The 17,594-nt window shown below is 39.5% G+C and overlaps 1 protein-coding gene across 1 annotated transcript in view; it reads right to left on the reverse strand.

The window, feature by feature from the left end:
* Megf10 (multiple EGF like domains 10) overlaps positions 1-17,594 on the reverse strand; it is a 136,779-nt gene that overhangs the window by 101,262 nt on the left and 17,923 nt on the right. Inside the window, exon 2 of the mRNA XM_070034489.1 lies at positions 740-864. Within this exon, the coding sequence (XP_069890590.1) occupies positions 740-843 (104 nt within the window). The 5' untranslated portion in view covers positions 844-864. The remainder of the gene's footprint in view (positions 1-739; positions 865-17,594) is intronic.

Below are 17,594 nucleotides of genomic sequence, written 5' to 3' on the forward strand. Positions count from 1 at the left end.
GTGTTCCCAAAGGGGCTGTAGGAGCCCTGAGGGTGAGTATTCTTTAGTCCTTCCACGGTAGTTCCTACCACAAGTTGGCTAGATGTGGGCACCACAGCATCTGCTTTCCCAGGGTCTCTGCCACCTTCCCCTCTTCCAGCTCTGCCGCTGCTCTTCCCTGCAGTCCTCGGTCGGCAACCCCCTGGCACTGGCCCCTTCCATCTCTACAAACCTCTCACTGCCACCCACGGGTGCCCTCAGTTTGCTTCTTTCCTTCAAAACTTAAAGCCGGTAGTCCGGCCCATACATTTCAGCATGGTAGCACATCACCACACTGCCTCCTGCCCTGTTCTCACTCCCAAACGCAAATCCAGACTCAAAATCACTGCAAATAGATTCAGAGTAGAAATAAGACCGTGGGCACTTCATTCTAATTGAGATGGACTTTTTAGTGTTTTCCCTAGACCTTCTTATTGTACCTGTTTCAGAATTACATATATCCTATTTTTTACATGATTTGTGGGTATGCATATATCAACATATGTTTCCTATATAGATTATATATCCTATAATGTATATGTAATATGATTAATAATATACTATTATATATATTCTATAAGAAGTTGCATAACACCACTCAATATTCCCAAAGACGTTGACAGAAAAGCCACTTTGCCATCTCTTCTCCGTGTCTAATGTTCCTCAGGTTGATGCTGATCAACACGCAGGCCTCTCTTCTGGCCTCTTTCAGGACTGTTACCTTTCCCAGTGGCTGCACACATTGGGGTCTTCAAGATTCAAAGGTGATGCCTTCCCAATCCAGTAGCACAACAATAGGCAGATAAAGCCCAGGCATGACTCCATTTTTCCTTTTTGAAGCACAATCTGAAACAAATCAAAAGAGGTGCATTAAATCGCTCATCTGAATTCTTTGCAGTAGAGCAAGTACTCAGTTCCAGTCCTCACTTGGCCAGAAATATGCGAAACAATCCATGCATTGATGTAGCCAGGGCCACCAGATTTCCTGATCCATGAGAGAAAGGTGTTTCTCATGTTGTTCGGGATGCTGGCTGTTTTGTAAATGACTACAATGTGCAGATCATCACTGACACCACCACAAAAGCCCTTCTCAGCCATGCCAGCTGACATGAAAGCAATCACCCAGAACCACACACAGCAACACAGGCCTCCAGATCCCTTACCAGGCATCTTTCCTTCTGGAGGAAGAAAGCCTGCAGAGGAATCTAGCCTCACTGGTCCCAGAAAACGAATGAGGAAACAGAAGCTCCTTTGAGTCTGGAGAGGGGTAGCTGAGACTCACACTGAGAGTTCGGTCAACATGTTCCAAATGCCTACCTGATCCCGAACAAATAACCAACTGTACAAATCACCAGCGAGTCCTTCTCCCTGCCCACTGAGATGCCGAGAATTTAGTAATCATGACACAAATTTATTAAATATAGGTTCTATTCTCTCTACTGCTGAATAGGAACAAAATACACTATCTTAGCATACATTCTTTAACAGATAAATAAAGGGTCAGGCATGGTGGTATATACCTGTAATCCAAGCTACATACATGGAAGACAGAGTTAGAGGATTGTGGTTCAATGCTATACCAGAAAGAAAAAAAGAAAAGAAAATGAAAAATCTAGTGACACACTGTTCCAACAAATAAGAAAGGCATACATGGCGGGTCATGTCTGTAATCCCAGCCACATGGAGGGGGGAGATAGAAGGTCGCTTTTGGAGCCTATTCCTGAGGAAAAACAATGCAAGACCTTTTCTGAAAACAACTAACACATAATTTAAGTGTTAGAACTCTTGGGCAGCAAATACAACAAAGGTCCTCAACTCAAACTCCAGTATTGAATATATTTTGTTTAAAAAGGTGTACATAAAAAGTGTAAAGTATAAAGCTGTTGAATGATCCATGTCTGCGAAAGTAAAGCATGAGGCTATTAGGGAAAAACAAATATCAATTTATCTGGGAGCTTGGAAAATGGGTAAGCTGGTCATCAGACCTTCCAGAAGGATATTCCAACTTCCAGGCACAGGGCTCGGGGGCAGGGAGGGAGAAGCAGGTGCATCAATAGAGCTCCAATTAATTCACCTAACAGAAAGACAACAGCTAACTAAAGAGACCTGGGCATGTCACAACAGGCTAAGTCCACCACTGCAGCACATGAGCCTTCACTCGAGGATGAAGAGAACTAAAGTGTACACAGTGATTCTGGAAGAGAACTCTGGCTACACGGGGCAGACTGTGAGAGACACCAGTAAGATATCCCCAAGAGGGGTGAACCAGGAAACACACCTGGCTGGCAGGAGGAGAGGGACTCTGGGGAACTCAGGAGGTAGCAGGGCTTGACAGCTAAATGGAGGAGTTATGAGAGGAAAGACTTCCGCTCTAACCCAGTGGGGCACAATCAGCCTCTCCGTGTGATGGGAAGCCTTCCTTCTCTCAAAGAAAAGCCCAGGTTAGGTTCTTGTGAGGTATTCAAGTGAAGCCACCTGTAAGCATTTATTAAACGTCTTCTGTAAGCCTGCCATTGTGCCGGGCATGTAATTTAACTGTTGGAATGCCAGGTACCTCAGAGGTGCACTTAACTTGTTCATTTCCTGGCACTTAGTAAGAAGGAAGAGCTTTATTGTCATACTGTGATATCACATAGCTATAAAAATGGACGTGGAATTAGACATATCTGACCCACTGACCAATTACAAGGAAAGTAAATATCTCCAATCTGCCTCTTGTAAATGGGCCAGGAGATGAGACTTAAAGCAGTGGCGTTCTGGGTGACAGCTGACATTTCAGAAGCTATACCAAGTTCTCACGCCACCAAGTGACTGAGGTTTTAGTATTGAAGATCTAAATGTTCTGAATAGTGACTTTATGGTTTGAAAAGTTAGATTATTCTAAAGCAAACAGCTGGGTGCCGGTGGCTCACGCCTATAATCCTAGCTACTCAGGAGGCTGAGATTTGAGGATCATGGTTCAAAGCCAGCCTGGGCAGAGAAGTCCTTGAGACTCTTATCTCCATTAAACCGGAAGTGGCACTGTGGCTCAAGCCATAGAGCGCTCACCTTGAGCTGAAGAGCACCCAAGCCCAGAGTTCAAGCCCCACGACCAACAAAAAATAAAAATAAAAAATAAACAGTAACAGGAAAAAAACTAAATTTAGAATATAGTTTATCTTTTAAATTCAGAAGATGTACAAAAGAAGTACTAAATAATTCTGTTTCATGACTATTTTGAAAGACAAGTATTTTAAGTACCATGTGATGTTATTTATCTCCGATTCCAGAAAGGCTATAACAGAAGAAAACTATTTGGGATAAGGTATTAGACAATTTTCAGTTTAATTAAAAAAAAACAAACGAATGTAAGGCATTAGGAGAAGTAGTAAAATCTTCTAAAAAGGTATGATTAATCACTAAAAAACTCCACTTTAAAACAAAAGTAGGTAGCCAAAATATGACTTAGAGAGTAAACAAGATAGGTATCTCTTACAGGCTCACATTTATGAAATTTAATATTATATAATTCAACAAAGTGGTTCCATCTAACAGGAATGAATAGAAGCTGAGAATGAGCATAATGACCACAATGATGGTGATGATGAGGATGGTGAAGATGATAAGGCTGACCATAAAGGTGATGATAGCAACTTTGACAATGTCTATGACAATTATGATGGTGACAATGATAATAATACCATGCTGCTCCTGATAAGCCATAAGAGTTAATATTTCCTAACTAATTGCTGTGCGCCACACACATACTGAACCCCTCATACAAACTATCTCATCTTCACAGAAACTTGCTCAAGAAATAGTTTTTATTGTTCCCATTCTATAACTAAGGACATAATTTACCCTCAGCCTTTAGAAAAAGAAAAGTCTTGAATGCATTGGGCTGTAACAACTAAGCAGAGCAAATACCTCTCAGCCTCATAGCTTTTCTTTGTCAGGATACATGTCGATGAAGTGTGAAATATATACATTAACTTTCATTTTTTTCCCCTCAAAGACAAAAGTAGCTGGTGAGCAGTAATCTACCACTCTCTCACAATCAATAATCCCAAGTTGGGAGTTTATTTCCTGACTCACCATCTCAGATCAAACTACCCATTTTCCAATTAGAAATGTTTAGTCTGTGAAGTTAGAAATTGCCACAAGTGAATCAAAATGCCAAGAAAAAGAAATAAGCTGTGGGTTCACTTTTGATGTAAAAAGCAAGACGCTGGTTTTTCTTGTTCTTCTTCGCAGCTGATCGGTGGACCTGGGAAGCAGAGTGTCAGGACAGAAGTTAAGACCAGGCCTCCGGCCCAGAGCTTTTCACATTCAGCCTTCGGAAACACCAAACTGCGCTGCATAGCCACATGTGAATGCGTGGAAGGGAAAATACCAGTCCAGTAATAGACACGGGTGTGTATTTTTGTAAACTTCATCTTTTCAGCACAAACCAGTTTTCCAATTAAAACTAGAAAGAGCTGAGTTCTAGAACAATCTTTATTAAACAATAAAATGTCAAAAGCTTCCTTCTCAAGCATGGTACAGGGATCATGATAATTCACATAAGCTGGTTCAGACTGGGAAAGTTATGTAGTTGATACATACAGTTAGGAAATAAGATATCTCAAAAATAAACTACCAAACTATAAGTAATTTTAGAAACACTATTTTGGAAACATAGATTGTCCTTTTGTTCTATCTTATTGGGTAAAAGTCCCGATATACAATCCAATTGAGCATTACATATTTTTTCTCTATATTTTCTTTATATATGTCTAAAGGTTTTGGAAAGTAAATATGGATACCATTTTTTTCTTTATGCCTTTTCTGAGAGGGGAAAAGTTCAATACATTGTTTCTTCATTTGTCTCTTCTATGCTCAATAATCTAACACTCTAATTCTCTAATTTTTTGGTTTCCAAATAAAAGCAAAATACATTAAAAACATTATTTCAATCAAAGAAGGGAAACATAATGATGATTTGCTTTATTGTAATAGACATTTTGAATATATTTACTGCTCTAAATTGGGTGTTAAGCTAACCTCATCCACTCAGTCTTCATCTTCAAATAACTTTCCTATGATTCCATTTATTAAAATTTTAAATGGAAAATAAATGTTATTTGCATGAACCCCCTGGTGCCAAACTTGATTGCATCCCAGATCATTCACTTAATTATTATGGGAAAAAATCAAAACAGAAAATCAGTATAACTGATTAGCATTGCTAAAGTGCTCCTATTAGAAAGAGGAAGCAGCCTACCGAGTTAACTCTTTCTGCCTTAAACTCTGCTTGGAAGGCAGGCTTGGCTAATTCTTCCACAAAAGGCTCGATAAATAATCAGGTTGAATAAAATCCTTATAATGAATGAGTCTTGGTTCTAATAATAGGCAGAAGTTTCTTTATCCATGTGTTAAGGAGAAATAAATGCTGGGTTGTTGACTAATTTATTTTTGCAACAACAGAGGGATAAATGATTCTAAACAATTCTTTGGGCTCTAACGTTTATTACCTTTCTAGGATCTAATGGTTACATGGAAATAACTGAAGTGCTTGTCACCCAGTTTTCTTCCTCAAGCTTATTGTGTATCTTGTAAGGTCTTCTCACAATCCCCTAAATTAAAACTAATTTCTTGCTTAAGAACAGTCATTTTTCGTCTTAACTCTGGTTTAGAAAAGCTACCTGTGCCAGGCGCTGGTAACTCACTCCTGTAATCCTAGCTACTCAGGAGGCTGAGATCTAACGATCGCAGTTCAAAGCCAGCCCAGGCAGGAAAGGCCATGAGACTTACCTCCAATGAACCACCAGAAAACCGGAAGTGGCAGTGTGGCTCAAATGGTAGAGTGCTTGCCTTGAGCTGAAGAGCTGAGAGACAGCACCCAAGCCCAGAGTTCAAGCCCCACAACCAACAAAGAACAAAAGAAAAGCTGCCTGTTTTTATTTGGTCACTCTGCCAGAGTTTTCTACAACCTACCTATGCCTTCTTTCTCCATAGTCTTCTTCCTCCTAGGGTTTCAAGTCTGTGAGCAAAGTAGGGTGAGCCCAGCTTCAATGCATTAACATTGTCAAATGATCAACACCTGCTAGTTGCCTAGTTACCAGCCTCAGAGGAGGACTTTCAGTGGAACCATGACTGTGCTAGCAGAAGGAATCTTTAAGGACGGTGGGTATTTCTATCTTCATCTTCTAAAATATGTGAATCAGCCTTGTGCTAATGAACATGAAAGGGGGACAGTTCTGTTTTGGCTCATGGGTTTTAATCCATGATGAATTGGTCTTGTTACCTGGAGCCTGTGGCAACACAGTACCTCATGGCAAGAACACAGGACAGAGATGACAGCCATGAATATGAAAAAGGAAGTCCCATGCTCTACAACCCCCTTTATGAGCCTAAAACCTCTGATTAGACCCCACCCTTAAAGGCTCCATCACCTCTTTTAATAGTGACATTCTGGGCACGAGTCTTTGGGAAATATTTAACATCTAAACAAAAGCACAAGCCTAGCATAATCCATTATCCAAGCCTGACTATTCATTCCAAACATTCTATCTGCTTCTCATGTTCTGTGTGAAGGAACTCAGGTCATTTTGCTAACATCAGATTTGACAGTAAAATATATTCTAAAGCAAATTAATATTTGTTAGTGGCAGCCAAAAATATTCCTAAGGAGGTTCTAAGGATACCAGTATAATTATTTTTAAAAAAACACTGCCACATCCCATTTTATAAACTTATAATCATCCTATAAACAATTCCCTCCAAATTCCTGTACTCAGCATGCAGTGAGTGTTAAACAGTGTTCCTAGCATTTCTCAGGCTCTTCACATTGAGCAAAAACTAGGGGAGGTACTGGTGATACCAAGCTCTGAGGGAGATAGTACAAACAGCCACAGCAAACAACCATGAACTTGCCAGTACAGCATGATGCGCAAGGTGATGGAGAGCAAAAAAGTGGCTCACACCTATAATCCAAGCTTCTCAGGGGCTGAGATCTGAGCACCATGATTCAAAGGCAGCCCAGGCAATAAAGTCCATGAGAATCACATCTCCAATTAACCTCCAAAAAACCAGAAGTGGAGCTGTGGCTCAAGTGGTAGAATGTCAGCCTTGAGAAAAACAGCTAAAGGACAGAGTTCAAGCTCCGATACTGGCAGAGAGAGGGGATTGCGTGGGATCATAGAAAGAATCTAACCTCATCTCCTGAATAAGTTAACCCCAGTTATTCTGTAGGTGGTCTAAACAAAAGAAAGATCTATACACAAGAAAATATAGAAGCTACTGTGACATTAAGGTATGATGTCTTCCCTTGTTTAAAATCTCCTAGGGAGAAAATTGGTAAACAAAGTGTGCTTATTTGTCAAATGACTTAATTTAGAAATATCTTGCCAGGAATTTAAAAGGGAATAGAAACCAGCACAAGCTGTGAAGCCTCATGATAGGGGTCAGGCTTGAACCAATAGTTCATAAAGAAAAGGAGCAAGAAACCCTTGCGTGGCACCTCATACATATAATCTCTCTGAGTCCATAGTGAAAGGTCTCTATTCCCCAGATATGAGGACTGCTGAGATTAAATGGCTTGTTAGAAGTCAAAAGATTAGAACAGAGCAGAGATTTGAGCAAGCGCCGCAGAGGACCTGTGTCCTCTCCTAGAATCACACCTGAATTCAAGGAAGCCTTGGCTCCAAGAAAACTCCAGGAAGATCAAGAGGCAAAGAGAGGTGTGAGCTAAGGCCCTAGGGTGGGGAATGAGATATTTTGTAAGACTGTGAGGAGAGAAGTGCTTGCTGATGAAAGGCCTTGGGCAGTAAGGAGTTCAAATTACCGTCTGCTGTTTCCACTTGAAGTCTTTGAACTCAAGCACAAGTTGAAGAAATGTAACAGAGGATGTGCAAATCCTGGCCAAGATGCTAGATCCTCTAGAAGGAAGTCTGGATGGAGCGTGCTACACTAGGTATGAGCTGGAACAATCTACCAAGGGTGTACCCCAAAGAACACAAAGCAGATGAGCAACCACTGAAAGAGTTAGCAGAACTGGGACAAAAATAAAATTAGGACTGATATCAGCGAGACCTGTATTGAGCAAATGCCACTAAATAATAGGGGTTAAACTCAGGGCTTTTGCTCTATCATTGAAGCCACCACACCTCCACTTCTGGCTTAATTGGAGATAAGAGACTCATAGACTTTCCTGTCCAGGCTGGCTCTGAACCTCAGTCCTCAGATCTCAGCCTCCTGAGTAGCTAGGTATAAGCCATCAGTCCCCAGCCCCAGTTCTGTTTTCTATATTTAGTCTGTCTCCTACTAGGCAAGGAAAATAAGTGTTTTTACAAGAGAAAGTAAACTTGGAACAGTATTTCTCATGAATAAAATTATATTTACTTCCCCAAACCTCTTACTATTTCTGATACCTCAACACTATCCCCCTTTCTCAGCCAGAAGAATCCTAATTTTCTTGGCCTACCGATAAAAAAAGAAAAACTCCTTTATGAAGTTTACTCTTTTTCTTCCTCTAATAACTAATAACTACCAATATATCCTGTTTGTGATTGTGGTGTCCAATATGGGCGCCAATGTTCCCTGCCTGAACAACTCTTCTCACACTGAATGAACTTGGGATAACCCAGGAGAAACTGTAGAATGGACAGAGCAGAACTTCCACATCCAGGTCAGAAAAGACCTTCTGGCTTCACCTACTTCTTGGATCTCAATTCTATAGGAGTTATTAGGGCCCTGAAGCAGCCCCCAGGAGAGACAGACAGTGAGCGCCATCTTGGAAGTGAGAGCTCCAGCCCTTGTCAGGCCTTCACATCATTATAGCCTCTGTTCACATTCTGACCCAAACATCAGGATACTGAACCAGAGTGAAGAGCTAAGTTGCTCCCAAATTCCTGGCCCTCAGAAAGGGTGAGTTAACAGTGTTGTTTGAAGCCACTAGGTTTTGAAGTCTATTATGCAGAAATGGAAAACCAATGGGACTACACCAAAGTATTTCTACATCAACTACTTTGTTATACTTCCAAATAAAAATGCCCACCTGACAATGCCCACCATTTTGTTGATGTTCTTAATAGGAGTTATACACAAAGGGAGCCATCTGCAATGATTCTGAAATCTTCCCCAAGTATTCCAACTCCTGGCAGCAGCCCATCATCTTCTAATTACAGTCTGTTATTTTATGCCTAGAGGAATGACCTCACCAGAGCCTCTGTTTTAAGGCGCATCTGCTGTTTTGTTGTTTCCACCCTGCCCCAGATTTTCCTGCCATTTACCCTTGACCACTTAGTGTATCTCTCCAGAAAAACTGACCTTCCTCAAGGCAGACTGGAGAACTCCTTCACCTTTCCTGGGCTGCAGATCAGTCATACACCATTAAAGAATGGGTTCCAAGGTCTTTGTTGAGTTACTTTTTTATCTAAATGTTGTTGTTGTTGTTTTTCAAATAAATTCCTTCTATTTTCCTGCATTTGAACTAGTTTTTTATGGTTATCCCTGATTTGACAGTCTATAAACTTAAACTGTAAGAAATCTTAACATCCCACTTTCAGTGATGGGCAATTCATTGGGACAAGAGATAATTCAGCAAAGAAATGGCAGAGTGAAAGCTCAGCCTAGATGAGCCTAACATGTATGTATGGAATATTCCATTCAACAGCTGCAGGTCACACATTCTGCACCTCAAAGAAATCAAGAAACAAAAGAAGACAAACACAAACTAGAGGAGAGATATAGTAAAGATGAGAGCACCAATAAATTAAATAGGCTTGAAACACAATAGAAACAATCAGTGAAACAAGAGCTAATTGTTCAAATAGATAAACAAAATGAACAGACCTTTAACTAAACTAAGGGGGGAAAAAGCATTCAAAAACATAAAATCAGACCAAAAGAAAAAAAAGAGTTGTTAAACATATACCACAGAAATACTAAATATCCATAAAAACCGTGGAAAGCTTACATGAACAAATTTGATAATCTGAAGGAAATGGAGAAATTCCTAGACACAAAGGTTTTACCAAATTGAACTATGAAGAAATGGAAAATCTGAACAGACCTACAATGTACAATAAGATTCAATCACTAATAAAAAGTCTCATCAAAGAAGCCTAGGACCAGAGAACTCCACTGCTATCTGAAATCTGATATAACATTTGAAAGCCTAATAATAATCTTTACTTATTCCAAAAAAGATAAAAGTGAGAAAATTGTTTCAAACTCACTTTATGAGGCAAGAATCACTTTATACCAAAAACAGAGAAGGCCCTAACAAAAAAATAAAAAAAAAAAGCTATAGGTTAATATTCCTGAAGAATGCAGATGCAAAAATTCACAAAAAAAATTATACCAAGCCACATTAAAAAGACTATTCACTCTTGTTTCAAAGACTTATGCCTGTAATTTTGCTACTTAGGAGGTTGAGATCTGAAGATCATGGTTCAAAGCCACTATGGGCAGACACATTCATCAAACTCTTATTTCCAATTAACCATCAAAAAAGCTGAAAGTAGAGCTGTGGCTCAAAAGGTAAAGCACCAACTTTGAATAAAAAATCTCAAGGATGATAATCAGCTCTCTGAGTTCAATTCCCAGTACCAGCACAAAAAAGTTTTTTTTTAAAAAAAAGATTCTTCACTACAATCAGAAGGGATTTATTCCAGTGATACAAGGATTCAAATCAATATGCATGATATACATGCTAAAAGAAAATATATCAAATCAACAGAATGGGTAAAAACTATATGAACATCTTAAAGATATAGAAAACTTATTTGACAAAATTAAACATCCCTTTATGATAAAAAAAAAACCTATGAACAAATTAGGCTTAGAAGGAATTTCTCTTAAAAATCATATGTAAAAAGCCAACAACTGACATCATACTGAAATATTAAAGAGTTTCTCACTTAAGATCTAGAATAAGACGATTATATCCACTTTCACCACTTTTATTCAACTTAGTACTAGAGTCCTAGTCAAAGAAATCAGGCAGGAGAAAATTTTTTAAATGGCATCAAATGAAAAAATGGGAAGTCAGATCATCACAGTTTGCCGTTGCTATGATTTTATAGAGAGAGATCCAAAGATTCCCTAAAAAAAACTATTATACCAATTTTAGCAAATCTGTTGGATCCAAAAGCAACATACAAAAGCATAGTGTTGCTGCTGGGGTTTTTTGGCGCGCGCGTGTGTGTGTGTGTGTGTGTGTGTGTGTGTGTGTGTGTGTGTGTGTGTGTGTGTGTGTGTGTGTGTGTGTGTGTGTGTGTGTGTGTGTGTGTGTGTGAGTTTTTGTATGTTTGCTTGTTTGTTCTGGCCGGTTCTGGGGCTTGAACTCTGGGCCTGGAGGCTGTCTGAGCTCTTTTGCTAAAGGCTAGCATTCTACTACTTGAGCCACCAGTTCCAGGTTTTTCTGTGATTATGTGGAGATTAGAGTCTCATGGACTTTCCTGCCCAGGGCTGTGGACAAAGAGCCTCAGACCTCAACCTCCTGAATAGTCAGGATTATAGGTGTGAGCCACTGGTGCCCAGTGCTACTGTTTTATGTATATATGACAATAGCAAGTTATTTAAAATGGAAGTCAAGAAATCAATCACAGTTAAACATAATAAATATAAATTTAACAAAAGAGTTGAAAGACTTCTATGAAAATTATAAAACTATAAAAAGTATATAAATATGTTTTATATATTCAAATTATAAGACTTCTAATAAGATTAAAATTATAAGGCATTGGTAAAAGAAATGAAGAGGACAGAAAACTGGAAAGACATCCCATGTTCATGGACTGGAAAAATCTACATTGATAAAAATGTCCATGATAGTGCTAGAGATGTGGCTCAAGTGGTAAAGTATTTCCTTAACATACACAATGCCCTAGGTTAAACTCATATAGATCTAAATGGGTAGATAGATAGATAGAAAGATAGATAGATAGATAGATAGAATGTCCATAATAGCCAAATCCATTTACATATTCAATGCAAGCTCTATGAAAGTACCAATGACATTCTTTATGAAGGTAGAAAAACTAACTCTAAAATGTATATGGAACTACAAAAGAATGAGAAAAAACAAAGAGCCAAAGTCATAATGAGGAAAAAGAACAAAACAAAATCATGACATTTTCTGACATATTAAAAATATAAAGGGAATAAAAACAGCATAGTAGTAACATAAAAACAGAAATATGGACTAGAGAGATAAAATAGATAGTCTAGAATTAATATCTATAACCAAGTAATCTTCAAGGAAAATGTCCCTTCTCCAAAAGACAAACTGTCTTTCCAATAAGTGGTGTTTGGACATTTGTGTATCTATGCAGAGGATGATGCTACATCTCTATGTCTCACCGGTTGTAATTACCAGCTAACATAGATTAATGATTTCAATTTAATACCTGAAATGTTGAAATTTCTAGAGGAAGACATACAGAAAATGTTTTGGGACACTGGCATATATGCAAGAATTTTCTTGGACAAGATCCCAAAGCACAGAAATCCAAAGCAACAAATGAGCTAACATCGAACAATCAGCTTATGAAACTTCATGTCATTCAAGACTGAAATTGAGAAAAATGGACTAGAAAATGCTTCTTGTTTCTTCAACTTAAAAAAAAAAAGAGATACACATTTCAGATTTGACCAATCCCATTGTACAACAGAAGCAGAAAAAAGCGAACTATTGGCAACAAAATGACAAAAGAAGGAAAATTCTCTTTAGGGAGGAAATATCAAACTATAATAAGGACTTTTTAAAAGAACAAATATAATCTTTGGATGAACGGCAGGCTGCTCGAGCCTCATCCGAACCCTGGGAGTCTCCTTCTCCATGAGGAAGATCGGGGACAATGACAGGAGTTTAAGACCATGCAAGGTCTCTCTGAGCAACAAACAGCCTTCCCAAAGTGCAGTGGCCGGGAAACCAGCAGGTGATCTCCCCAACCCCCCATCCTCTAGCTCACTAAGCCAAGCTTCAGATACTGACATTTTCATAATTAGGGCTCAGTTGACCAATCTATGTGCCTTCCAATATGGACACACACACACACACATGCACACACACACACACACACACACACACACACAGAGCAGTTATTTCAAAGGGTCTATTATTAAGGTTTTTAAGTATCCATTTTACTCCCCAAAGTTTCTAGAGCATTCTGCATGTGCTGTACTGCAGGGAGAGCAGAACATTACAGTCCCAGGGTCCCATTCAAATCTTCTCACTTTATGGATGAAATTACTAACAACCCAAGTTACGATGTTTGTTTAGGGTCACAGAGCTGGTCTGTGAGTGGCGCCGTAACTCAAACCCAGAACCTGGTCTCTTAATGTCCAATCTAGTGACCTTCCCAACAGGGAAAGCAGTCAGAGTCTCTACAAACCAACCCCTTTGTGTTCTGTAGGAGCAAATGCTTCCTAAAATGCAAATCCATCCAATATCAATGTCTTCAAGTGACTAAGCTACAGAATATGAATTAGAAAGTAGAGAACGTCTTTCCACCATTGTTCTGTGCATATGTCTCCCAAAGAAGAAAACCCCCCAACAGTGGTGCTGGTGAGTCTACTGCCAGCCTTCCCTGCAGACGCTGCGTCAAACTGCTCATCCAAACCAGAATGTGCCGGCACCACAGGCATGTCCTGCAGCAGGCCCTGCCAAAAGGGAATCTGAACACTTTCATCCTTGTGGTTTTAAGCCCATATGGTCAAAAACTTTGAAGATTCCAAGGAAGAAAAATGAAAGGAAACGGCTAAGGAACACAGTAGGGGAACGACGTAATTATTCAAAGCTGTTTTTGGTTAGGACACTTGGAAGAAAATGCTTGGGCAGCCTCTTCGCCTACCTCCGCTTCCTCAAGGAGTGTACACACACACACACACACACACACACACACACACACACACACACACACACACACACAAGCCACAACCCAAACCTCAACTTCATGGCTCTTAAAATAGGGCTTTGTTTTAGTAGATAAAATTCCCCATGCTGAATTAGCACCGGCCACTTCCTGTGGTATCAGACAGATCTTGTATTCAAGAAGTGACCCTGTCTGACCCTGAGACACTGTTGGAGAACAATCTCATATTGATTAAAAAAAAAAAATTAAAAGCCTTTCTCTGGACTATTTCCTCTTTTCCATGGTGCATAGTTCTCTCTCCTGCTTGCCCTAGGGCCCCTGATTTGGCCTCCTCCATTTGTAATGACACCCAGGACCTAGATGATGTAGGGACAGGAAGATAGTGGTAGGGTGAATTCTGGTCTGGCTCTGTTTAGAACTAATCTCTGGCAGGCCACGCCTTCTCCTTGCTTTACTTCCCTTCCAGCCACAAAAGCCAAGAAGAGCGTGATTGGCAGGCAAACTTGACAGGAGAGTTATAATTTTCCTTGCCATTCTTACTGACCTGAATGCTCACGAAACATTGACTTTTTGTGAGCATAGCCTTTGTGTAGACACTGGTCTAATACTCTAATTTTACAGGAGAGCATGATGTGGTACAGAGTAACTAATATAGGCATTCACAAGGTTACAAAATTATTTCCTATATTGCTTTTGCTTCTGCTAATATTGGGTCAAAATTCAAGATCTTGTCAACTTGTCCAATAACATGAATTGCTTTACTCAAAGATAATAAAGACTCAATAACTTTTCCTCCCTCCCCTTTGGCTGATGTCACTCTAAAGAGTACAGATATAAAATATTGACATTTAAAAAATAGCTGACTGGCTGGGCCCCGGGGGCTCACACCTGTAATCCTAGCTACTCTGGAGGCTGAGCTATGAGGACTGTGGTTCAAAGTCAGCCCAGGCAGGGAAATCCGTGAGACTCTTATCTCCAATTAAGCACCAAAAAAGCCAGAAGTAGATTTGTGGCTCAAGTGGTAGAGCACTAGCTTTGAGCAAATGAAGCTAGTACAGAGAGAGAGAGAATGAGAGAGAGAGAGAGTCAGACTTCAATCAAGCAACTTGTAAATAGTGCTCCTTTTTATTCTTAAAATGAATAGCTCATGGGAATTCAGATCTTCTTAATCTGTGGTCAAAGGTACAGCTAAGATCCGGGATCAGAGGTGATTTGGCTCACAGGTAAGGAGAGCACCGACGGAAAGACATGCTTCAGCATCTGCCAAGCAATGATACCATTTCGGCTCCCAGTAGCACCCTTGGTACCTAGGACAGCGCCTGGGAGAAAGGAGAGCAAATGAATGAAGCAATGAAGCAATGAGTGAACAGAACGGTCAGAGAAGAGGCCCACAAGTAGACTTGACCAAAAAAGTTAAGAAAAGGCAAAATGAAAAATAAAAGGATGTGTGACAACCTTCAGATGTTTATTTACTCAATTTACTACATACAAACCTGCAGGCATGTTCTGATAACTCTAATCTTTAGAAAACAAAGCTGTGGCTTTGTCTAAGGTCAATGTGAACCAAGGCAGCTCAAGATGCTGGAACTAAAACTGAGCACTGTGAATTCGGCAGGGCCACGGGCTTTGCAACCTCTGACATTTCCCTTGATCTCTTTTCTTCCATCCCTATCAAATATCCTTTCCTTTTGGCTGAGTTTCCCTCATTGCTTTTTTTTTTTTAATTTCCAAATCTCTAATAGCAACACCTCCACTTTATTGTACATCTTGGAAACTATAGGTCATCAAAAGCATGCTCCTGGCATGCCAAAGGCTCCATAAACTCTAGTACTGTCATTTGTTCAAGGTTTTCAACTTCCTAATTGCTTCATATAAAAAGGAAGAATAAAATCTAATGGATTTGAGCTACATACAAAGACAATCTTCATTGAAGAATCTATGGAGGATGGAAATAGTTTCCTTCCTGGAATATATTCTCCTATCCTGCTAATTAGCCAAGGCCTATGACTCATTGCCGTGATTCCCTGGGATCGACCCTAAGCCTCTCTAATTGTTTGAAATTCAAACCATCACATAAGCTCCCTGTCTCCTTGTAATAATGTATTTTCACATTCCAGACCTAGCTAATAATGGATTCTGGCATGAGTAAAAAGATTCCTTAGGGTTTTTTTTTCCCCTTGTATTAGGAGGAACTGCAAAGAAATCTCTACTGGATGCTGTTTTCCTCATCCTTCACCCCGTACTCTTCTACTGCATGTGCTGCTGGCCATCTTTTGCATTTCATCTCCTCAATTAGATTCTAAGGACCATGGAAATAAAGCCATGGCTTTGTCTCGTCTGCCATTCCTTCCCCCTCCTCATCTGTAAGACAGTAATCCATGATGGTTAATGAGTTAGAGACCAAAACTAGGGGTCTTGAGGTCACAAAACATGCCCATCACATTGGGAAGTGAGCTGGGAGGCTGAGAAGAGTGAAGGGCTCACATCCTGTGAGTCACAGACAATTTGTAGGATGAGGAGAAAGATGATAAACTGGCAGACCCCATGACAGACAGGGCCAGATGCTCTATGGGGAGTTTGGGGTCACAGTCACTCTGCAGTGGCCCAGAATCTATTTTATTTTCAAGGCCTCTCCATAAATGTAAAGAAATGTCTTCCTCCACAATGCAACTGATGAGAAAACATGAGTTGCATCAACCTAGAAGATCTCGCAATGCACAGGACAAAGAAAAGCTTCACTTTTCCAGCAACTGGATAACCTTGAGAAAAAGTAACTTTGTCCAAATCATCTTTCTTCCCTCTGTACCTAGGAGATTTCAGTTTAGACTCAAGCTGATCATAAAGATAATTTCTCAAAACAGTTTTCAATATGGCAAGATTGGGATCTGCCAGTTGCTGATTTTATATTCCGCAAGAAACATCAATGGGGAAAATATGGTATAAATGGATAAATATAGCAAAAGTGAATTGCAAACATGAGGTTTAAGTTGAGGGAACAAATAGAGCAAGCCATTAAGGTCATTACTGCCTTCATGCATGCTTGTGCATCTATATTTATAAAGGTAAAATACAAACAACTGTTTCTTTGGGTTAATTTGATCACATGGTTAAAGTTATGCTTTACTAATACGAGAACTGCAATGCAATTTTAAGTGTTTTCTGGGTCATTTGCTTCATGGATCAGGTTAAAAGAAAATTAACAATCCAGCCAACTAGAAATTTTATCTGAAATATCCAGATTACTCCGAATTTACATTAAGAGACAGGTCAATAATGTCACAAAATTGGTGTGTGTCTACACTGAGATAAACACAAACAAAAGTCATCATTATTATATAAATATGGGTTCAAACTCTATACTACTGAACATAGCCATATCCCAAGACCCCACAATTACATAGAATCTGCCATTACCACCCCAGGAAGCTCAAGAAAAAGTACTTAGTCATGTATTCTTATGATAGAGAATGTATAGCTTTACCTGTTTCCAGTCATTAAATTCTGAGGTTATTTTTTTAACAGATAAAACAGGCTCATGTTTATCATGTAAAAGGACAGAAAAGGAATCCTAATGAAGACATTTGACTTAGACTGTCACAATCAAACACAGACCTTTCTAGATGTAATTAATTTTTTCAAGATAATTTATCTCATTAAGGTATGGTAATGTATTGTGGCTTCAAGTTATCTGAAACCTTTCTAAGGTTGAAAGCTAATGTTAATTTTCTTTCAATA

The sequence above is a fragment of the Dipodomys merriami genome, unplaced genomic scaffold, assembly GCF_024711535.1.
Source record: "Dipodomys merriami isolate MVZ:Mamm:240054 unplaced genomic scaffold, mDipMer1.0.p SCAF_24, whole genome shotgun sequence".
Lineage (NCBI taxonomy): Eukaryota > Metazoa > Chordata > Mammalia > Rodentia > Heteromyidae > Dipodomys > Dipodomys merriami.